Genomic DNA, 9,369 nt, shown 5'->3' with positions numbered 1-9,369 from the left:
ACCAACTTTCTTAAAGAATATGAATTAATTAAAAGAGTCTTATATTTAGAGAGAAATAGTCTTTAAAAATTTGGTCTTTAATTAAGACTAATGGCATTGTATGATTCATGTAATTAATCTCATCTAATAAGATAAGATTTTTATTGTTAGCATATTTCATGGTGACATGTAACTAAATAGTTGACCTAAGAATGAATGTAGTCAAAGTACATCTAAAATGTCAATAGATGGGTGTCATGCTTTTAAAGTACTTAAAACATAATTGTCCAGTTCTTTCTCATCCATCCCATAAAGCTTGTGTCATCTTATTATTTAGATAAAAGTTTGGAGAGTTATGATTTAAACCTATTGGGAAATAAAAGGGTGTGAATCATTCACAAAACATAAACTACAACTGCATACAAAACTCCGGAGATGATCACTCCGAATTTCATGCTATATGTTACAATCTATTACCAATCTATACAAAAAAAAAAAAAAGCCCATTCAACTTCCATCCTTTGTAAATCCAAGCTCAAGGTTGCAAGGAAACAAAAACACAACCATGATATCTCTTGTACAGGAATTTTGGTGTTTCAGATGCAAAACATGTGAACCCTATTATGACTAAATATTGTGTCCATACCCATCCAAGTAACCTAGTAAAGATTAGTTAAGGATGAGTAACAAGAGAGTGTACTGAGCTACTAGTGGTGCTGACCTGAGCACCATAGCTTAAAGATGGGTGCAGAAGCTCTGCCTGTGGAAAAGAACTGTTAGAAGGCACCTCTAACAGCAGATCTTCAGAACTCTCACCAACAAAGTTGAAAGAATCCAACATGTGCAAGCTACCAACACCATGGGGTAAAGCAAATAGGCTTTTTGGACTGAAGCTAGAGCCTTCTTCTACAACTTCTTTGACCTCACAGCTAGGCTTTATGAACACCCTTTTGGGGCTTCTCATTGTTGTCTTCAATTCTGAAATTTACACGATTACTTGATTAATGACAAGAATGGTTCTTCAATTAAATCATAAACAGAAGTGAAAACCAACAGCTCAGATCTAATTATAGTTTCTAACTAGTAACAGAAGAACAGTAACAAAATTTGTCTTAACATGCCTCAAAGTAAAAGCTCAACATATGTTTAGAGCATTTTGAAGGTAAGTATGTGAATATTCTTTATTTTTTCTTTGTTGACATAAGATTTTAAGCTAACCTGGAAAATTTTGATTTTGGCTGTCATGCTCACGCATTCTCTTGGCAGTTGTAACATAACTAGATTCCATAGCAGTAGATCCCAAACCAATAGATTTTCCAGATTTGTTTTCACATTTCTGCACCCATGGAAGGAAGCAAAGTAAATGCAAGTGTTCGAGACCAAATAAATCCAATCAAAACTGAAAAAATGTGAACCAGAAAACTTGAGAAATTAACCGCATTGAATCAGCTTTTGGATCCAAATTTGAAAACTAAACCAAAATTTTATAGATTATACTTTTTAAAATGATTCTTTACATCAGAAATTTTTATATTATTCATACCTAGAGTACCATAAAATCATGCTTAATTTTGGCTCTTGAATTTGGACATAAATTTGATGGACCTTTAACAGCATGCGGAATGCCATCACTGGCTCGTGGTTGTTTGGAAAACTAAAGAAAGGAGGAGGAGAAACATGACATTTTTTAAACTATATTTAGAATTTAGATATATCTTTTGACATATTTGTTTAAATGATAAACCAGTACAAACCTTCAGGAAATTATAGTGTTCTACCCATTTTGACTTTGACAGATTAGATAACGCAAGCCTTTTTAATGTCTTCCATTCTTCAGGTTTTGCCCCCAACAAAGAGATGTCAAAGACTCCTTCCCCAAGAAGTTGCTGAAAATAGATTAAGTTCTCCTTGAATTGGAAGCTATTGAACATGTTTCTAAGGCTGCAAATACAACAAAACAATCAGTCACTAATGTAGGATTCAGTCCAGATATCTTCTATGCCCTCAACATTTGGATATCGGATTCGCTACAGAAACATTTTTTTTGGGTGGGTGTGTGTTTGAGAGGGGGGGGGGAGCAGCACATTGAAATAAAAGATGGATAATTTGTTACTTCAGAAAATTCTAATTGAATCAGGACTCAAATTAAATGCCTTAATTTTCTTGGAATACAAAATTTATAGCTATTGTGGATTTGGAATTGCAATTCCCTCCCGCCTTCCGAAAGAAGGGACTTGAAACTTAAAGCATCATGGCTTGCAAAACATCAAAAGAGTATTCTATCATAAATAATGATAAAATTCAGTTCAAACAAGAGTAACAGATTCTAACCTATCAGGAAATTTAGCAGTATCAACCACCGGGAGATACTTCAGTAATTGCTGCTGCTCTTCATTTGTCAAGTTTCTCATAAACTCCTCATAGTTGACTACATCCTAACCAAACATAATAGCAACCAATATATAGTTATAATAGTCACAATACATAACCCAAAAACATGATTATATTATTTATGGAAAACGAATATTGCCTATTCTCAAAAGAAATTTAAAATCATATTTAAAACTCAGATGCTATCTTGAAAGTCCTGAGAGTAGTTACATGAATGAAGAATACTCACATTTAAATCTATTGAGCACAGTGGTGAATCATGATTTCCAGGAACTTGTAGTTTTTCAAGCTGAGACTTGTCCCTGAAATTAAAAAGAGTAAATTTTCTGTTACCAAAACAGTTTCCACACACTTGTCTCTATTTTAACACAAAGCCACAGGTATAATGACAATCCATAAACATGTTGAGATCCTCATACCCCTAAATTTATGCTAGTAGAAGAATTTGTCAGTTTTCAGCCATAATAGACAGAATGAAACTTTTTTATTATATTGATGCTCCAGCATAACTGACTAGAATAATGAAAGACTGTAAACAGGTGTGGGAAAGCATGCCTTTCAAGTTTCTCTTGTTTCATGATTTGGCCTGCTGAGTTTTTGATCTTTTCAACTCCATGAGATGAGAAGTTCATGCCACTGCGATCACTGTACATAGGAATGGTACTAGAAAATGAATATGCTTCATTCATTAGGCATTGTTTATTATCAACTGAGAGAGAGCTAGCCTCAGACTCTTCATCACGAGCTATAGAGCTAGGATGCCTGATGAGAATGCTTCCATGTCCTATCTCAACAGAGACCATTGGTGTATCACTTTCAAAAAGAAGATCCTCTTCAGAAGATGCAGAAAAATAAGACTGTTGTTCATGAAGAATAGTGCACAGGTCTCTTGTGAGCTTCTCAACAGATGAGGGCTTCGGACGACCTGCACATGTCCTCTTTTTGGAAGGCACCATGGCATCCCAGACCACTGACTGAGCAGGACCTAAATTAACCAAACTATCTGTCTTAGAATTATATGCTTTTATTAAAGAAACAAAGGAATCTGTTTTGAACTGCATTAATATAATAGATCATTGATAGCTGACTAGAATAATGACAATCTGTTATGTCAAGTATGTAAAACTTGACATTTTACTCCAAAATAATGTATTGATAAGGGAATACAGATATATATTAAAAGATCATTGATAATCCATGTTTAATTGTAAAGCTTGCCATCAAATTTGTTTTGAGATAAAACTGGATCTTCATTATGAAAAAAATTCTTTAAATCACTTTTGAATTCGTAAAAGCACACTCGTCTGCTTTTCCACAATTTTTCTTTTTCCTATTCCCCCCACCCCATTTCATTATCCAGTTCTTGATTAAGCTCACATATATCAGGACTGTCATCAAACAGTTATTGTTCAATGAAATCAGTTATGAAGAAAAATCTTCCAATGAAATCAGCAAACAGTTATTGTTCAACCTGTCAAATCACTAGCATCAGTCCCACCAAATTGAGCACAGCTCTCTGAGTTAGAGACAGCTGACCCTGAGCTTGATCTATTGCTTGTATCTTCATCCACAACTTTTTGGTATCCTTGACTATAATCAGGAACAAACCCTCCAGATGCAGCATTATCATAGTTTTGCTTTCGTTTGGCTAATTTCACTTCTTTGTTCTTATTTAATGAAATGCTCTTTACCCTGGAAACCTTTTGATCCTCATAATCAACATTTTCTGCCCGGGCATGCAAAGGGGTATAATTTGCAAGTGTTCCCTTTGTCCTCCATCGAGATCCACATGCATTGCATAGTACTGGCTTCTCAGGTGGCCCATTACGCCAAAGTGGAGTGCCTATTGCAAGGCTTATTTGTTAGAAAATCTATGAAAAAAAAACCTTGCAAACAAGAATAGAGATTATCTCTGATTGAAAACAAAACTAACAAACACATATTCATATTTTGCAGATATACAAGAAAACTGAACTGGAAAAACATTTGAGACAGAATTATCTGTCAGCATTGATAAATCATTATCATAAACTAGACAATCCTGCTTGAATGGTTGACTATCTGCCCGTTATCAACCAGTTTAAATATTTTAGATAACGCAGCAATATCCCTCTTGCAAGGAAAACTAGATATTAGTCTACACTCCACATTCCTCAAGCAGATATGGGTAAACTCAACTTAAGAATAGGATGGTACGAAGACAATGCTTGCATTTGAACCAAAACAATTAACCTTTATCTGCTCAGTATTGTGGCAACAATGTTAAGACAATCTAATTGAAAATTCTAATTTTTTGGACTGAAATCATTGTGTTCTCAAACACTGGAACTCGAGTTTTGAAGTGCACACCAACAGCAATGACTTCAACACTTGAACACCAAGGTTTATCAGAAAAACAAGGAACATCTCCAAGGCTTAAGTTGCAGGATAAGTTCTATCAAGGTGATCAGTATAATTAAGGTTGAAAATATAATAATGAATGGTCATAGCAATTGATTTTTTTTTTTCCAGCCAGAACTGACGGATGAATACATTGCATACAAAGTGACAATAAATAACTCTGTAAAATATTTTCAGAAATGGAATGGATTAACTATGGACATTATGCAAAAGCACAATGGTGCTCCTTTCTTTTTCTCTCTTTCTTATTGTCCACATAATCCACATGCAAATGAGTGGAGTGTGAGTTGACTCGTTTAAATTTTGATAAAAGATCATTTAGAACAATAGGTGTTCTGCATAGTAAGAAAAAGGTCCAGTCTAATATTCAATCGAACACAAGCTTAATTTTGCACCAATTACATTTGCACACACTTCAAACATAGTCAAAGAAAGCAAAGAGCCACTGAATGAGTGACACAGAACACATCAAAGATGAAGTCAATAGAATTCAATTTTCCAGAACTTCCAATTCCAAATATTCTGGGCAACAAGAATATATGTATGGTTGAATTCTAATACATCCAAAACCAAGAACATCACACTAAATTTTCCCATTTGTTAATATTGGCCAGCAACTCTTTCTTTGCACACATCTCTAGTTTTATCAAAATCACAATCCATACCATCGGTTGCAAGACAAAAATTCAAACTAAAAGAGGACAAATTTCAAAAACCAAAAACTCCCAATGAAAAAACTGCAAACAAAAAACTGCAAATTGGAGAAACAAGAACTCACTTGTAACTCCACAGTGATAGCAAGGCCCTTGCTTGCCCATGTCTCAATCTTTTCCTCAAGTAAAGGGAAGAAGAAAAAAATTGCAGAAAAAAGGGGGCAAAAAAATAATTTATTGACAAAAAGAAAAAAAAATGGAAATTTTCTGAAAATATAACAGTTTGTTTTTTAAGCCTTGTGTATTAGTGGGTATTGAAGGCTTTATTCTGCAGCAAACCCAGAAGCTAGTTTGCAAAAATAAAAGAAGCAGAAGCCAATAGACCCAAAAAAAAAAGGTTTTGAGTTTTACAGTCCTTAAAAAAAATTCACAGAAACACCCCACAAATCAAATAGAATTACAGAGATTGATATCTGGGTGTTGTAGCTAGGAATCTGTACAATCCAATGGAAGAGAAAAAAACAAGTGGAGGAATCTCACAAATGACAGAGAAAAGAAGGAGAAGAAGAAGGGAAGGTGCAATGCAGAGAGAGACAGAAAGAGAGAGAGGAAGGTATGTGTATGTGACCTCTTGTTGTATTGTACAAGAAGTAAATGACCAGCTTTTCCTTTATTTTTATTTTTTTAACCCACCTTCTCTTCTATTCTCTCACTGTGTGTGTTTTTTTTTTCCTTTTATTTTTAAATTGTCTGTTGTTGTTGTTATTTGAAAGGACTATTATCTTTTGGTTTCCCTGATGCTACCTGAAATTTCAGTTTCCATTTAGTTAAACTAAAATTTAAAACCCTTCAAAAAAACAAAAATTAAAAATTCTAGTTTAAATTTAAAATAAGAAATGCAGTTTTTATAATAAAAAAAATAAGGTACAAAATATAAATAGTATTTTGTTTTTTCCCTAAGATAGAGATAAAGGTGCCCAACCTATTAGATGTAAGATTAATGTCATTTACACTGTAACTATCGTTTAATCATAATAATTTTATACCAGCAAAAATCAAACATGAATTATGTTTTATGATTAATAAGAGATGTATGAGAATAAATTTTCTCATGAAGATAATATGGCATCTAATAACTTGTAATTTCCCTTAAAAAAACTTGTAATTTTAGAAATTTCTTATGTTTTAATCAATATTTACTGATTATTAATTATGTATCATACGTTTTAAAAATATGCCCTGATTTTAAAAGAAACTGATGGGAGGAATATTAATAGATTATTGCATATATCATGTTGACTGTGGACTTTTCTAGTTTTCTTTACTTTGCTTTTAATTTTTCAAATCCTCATCAAACTTAAAATTAAAGGCTGCCGCATCTTCACCATTCGGTCTTTTGGTCTATAACAGTTTTCTACTCATAATAACTCAATATTGATGACCAAGGAGGAAAAAGAAAATCCAAAACTCTTATTTTGCAATAAGAGGTGGAAGAAACAGAGATTTTTGGCCTTTCCTAAATTTTTCTACCTGCCATAATTTTTGTATGAGATGGTTATTGTTTATCGTATTTATCCATAATTTTATATTCTGTGTCTCGGGTGTGTTGTGATGGCATGATGTTGATGAATGAATTTTAGTGGTCTTTATAGAGAAAAAAAGGAATAAATATAGGGTAGCAATACCTGTGTGACAATTTGTTGTCATAAACCCCATCAACACCGTTGATTAAGCCAGGGCGGTTGATGTTGGGGCCACCATTAGTGATATGCTTTTGCTTTAGTTAGTTTTTTTTTTAATTAATTTGATTTCAAACCAACGGTGATTAAGGAGGCTTGTGGCATAGCCACATGAATCTCGCACTCAATTATTCAGAGCCAAATGCCCCAAGACAGGTAGAACAATTATCAAGCTAGGGGGCTAGTAGTCACCAAACAAGAAAAGAAAAAATTAAGGGCTAGTAAAAAATGAGATATGGTCCAATTGAAATTGAAATTCATAGCTACTAAATTAAATTTTCTCCTCCACATCATCAAAAGAGAGGGTTTTTATTTTTATGAACTCATTCTAGGAAGACAATATGACAAACAGTGTGCCCATGATACATAGTGGGCATCTCATGAATTTGACTAATTTGGTGCCTTGTGAAGTTCCTTATCTTTTAGCGGTTTCCAATTTCCACCCTTTAATCTTAAGATTGGAAAAGGCTATTGAGGGTGGAGTGTGTTTACTTTGTGTAAAGAAAATTGGTCCAACCCCATCATCTCTCAAACTGTATCATTAAATCTGCCTGATTGACTAAGGACATTGTGGAGCAGCAGCCACTAGATTACTTGGCCTTTTTGTGCCCAAAAAAACAACTGATATCTCTGAAACCTTGATCAAATCCAGGGTAAGAACAAAACAGGCTTCAATGAATGATAAATCAAATGGCTTAAAGTCATTCCAAAGAACATGTCTTGCGTTGTTAAAAACCTTTATTAAAAAAAAAGAGTCTTCCTGCAATATTAAAATGCATGTCCTTCATTTATAGTGCCCTTTAGGAATTCACAAATCACCTCTTGCATCCATACTATTAAATTCAGCCTGGTCAATTTATAACCCTCTTTACATTACAGATGAAACAGACATTTCAACACGCATTTTTGTTAATATGATAATTGGGTTAATTGCATTTTTAGTTTTTGAAAAAATAAATAAATTTTGGATTTTGTTTCTTACATTTAAAATTAATAATTTTTATTCTTATATTTTAAAAATATTCAAGTTCTTTTTTTATATAACTAAAATATTCAAGTTCTACTTCTTAAAAGTTTTTTTCTCTTATATAGGGTCTAAAGTTTAAATATTTCAAAAAGTATAGGAATTAAAACTAACTGATATAAATTATACTTTACTAGTATTATACTTTAATAGTATTTTAGCACGTGCATTGAATGGAATAAATTTTTATTTTATATAACTAATTTATAGTAAATAAATATTTATAAATATATAAATATATTATAATTAAAATATGTAATAAATAAATATATTTTTAACCTGTGAAATGTATTTTAGATTTATGATAAATATTTTATGTTATAATATATTGTTATTTTTTAATTATTGATATTTTCTTTTAATTTGCTAAAAAAATTAACATACTAATAAATTAAGGGATGTTTTAAAAGTTGAAAACAAAAACCAAAATTTCAAAAATTAAAAACACCATTAATCCTATGATAATTTTAAACAATTATAATATAGCAAAACATAAATATCTTTTTAATCTTATCCTATATATTTATCAGTGTTTTTGTGTTATGGTTCTTTTTACCTCCTATCTTTAGCAAATATCTTACTTGGTAGATCAACTCTCTTTATAAGTGTTAGGATCGGACTTGAGATTTCATGGACCTAGAGCAAAATATTAAATAAAATCTTCTTATGCTTAAGTATTTAAAAATATACATGTAATTTTATAAAAAAAATTATTTCATTGAACAAATAACATAATTTTAACAAAATTGAAAAAGATATATCATATTTTTTATTTAATTTACTCTTATGTTATTGTGTTCTATTTAATTTATATCTCTCAAATAAAATGCATACACATAAATATCTATATATATAAAAAGTAGGCATGACAAAAAGATAAAAGAGAGATAAGTTTCTCTCTTCCAATTCCTATCCCAACAAAAGGTAGAAAACATTTGATTTAAAAGAGACTATATTATATTTTTGAAACTTATTTACACTTTTATCAAATTTTATGAGGTTTGGATAAATTTGTATGAAACTCGTCTCATTTTAAAAATTTTAATTTATTTATATATTTTTAAAATATTAATTATACTTATGGTTTACTTTATAAAAAATTTAAAAAAAAGTTGGCCCCTTTTAGTTGTGGCTTAATGTCATCACACCTCTGGATAATACTTAGGGTTGGCCCTTGACAAGT

At 31.7% G+C, this 9,369-nt stretch overlaps 1 protein-coding gene across 1 annotated transcript; it reads right to left on the bottom strand.

Annotated features, from left to right (window-relative positions):
- Positions 1-287: 287 nt before the first annotated feature.
- Positions 288-6,077, bottom strand: LOC100799745 (GATA transcription factor 26). Its single transcript, XM_003524080.5, has 8 exons — positions 5,549-6,077; positions 3,842-4,213; positions 2,926-3,355; positions 2,600-2,672; positions 2,311-2,414; positions 1,734-1,920; positions 1,198-1,315; positions 288-957 (listed from the first exon to the last, which is right to left on the bottom strand). Exons 1-8 carry the CDS (start codon positions 5,586-5,588, stop codon positions 653-655), a joined length of 1,629 nt encoding a protein of 542 aa, XP_003524128.1. The 5' UTR covers positions 5,589-6,077; the 3' UTR covers positions 288-652.
- Positions 6,078-9,369: the final 3,292 nt, after the last annotated feature.

The sequence above is a fragment of the Glycine max genome, chromosome 5, assembly GCF_000004515.6.
Source record: "Glycine max cultivar Williams 82 chromosome 5, Glycine_max_v4.0, whole genome shotgun sequence".
NCBI lineage: Eukaryota > Viridiplantae > Streptophyta > Magnoliopsida > Fabales > Fabaceae > Glycine > Glycine max.
This window is presented reverse-complemented; position numbering and strand designations above follow the sequence as displayed.

What these genes read in the sequence shown, in the direction of transcription:
- LOC100799745 (XM_003524080.5), bottom strand. Translation starts at nt 5,588, where the DNA reads ATGGGCAAGCAAGGGCCTTGCTATCACTGTGGAGTTACAA. An exon ending in CTATCACTGTGGAGTTACAA is followed by an intron (nt 4,214 to 5,548) that starts GTGAGTTCTTGT and finishes GCCTTGCAATAG; the next exon opens with GCACTCCACTTTGGCGTAAT. An exon ending in ACTGCTAAATTTCCTGATAG is followed by an intron (nt 1,921 to 2,310) that starts GTTAGAATCTGT and finishes TTGTATTTGCAG; the next exon opens with CCTTAGAAACATGTTCAATA.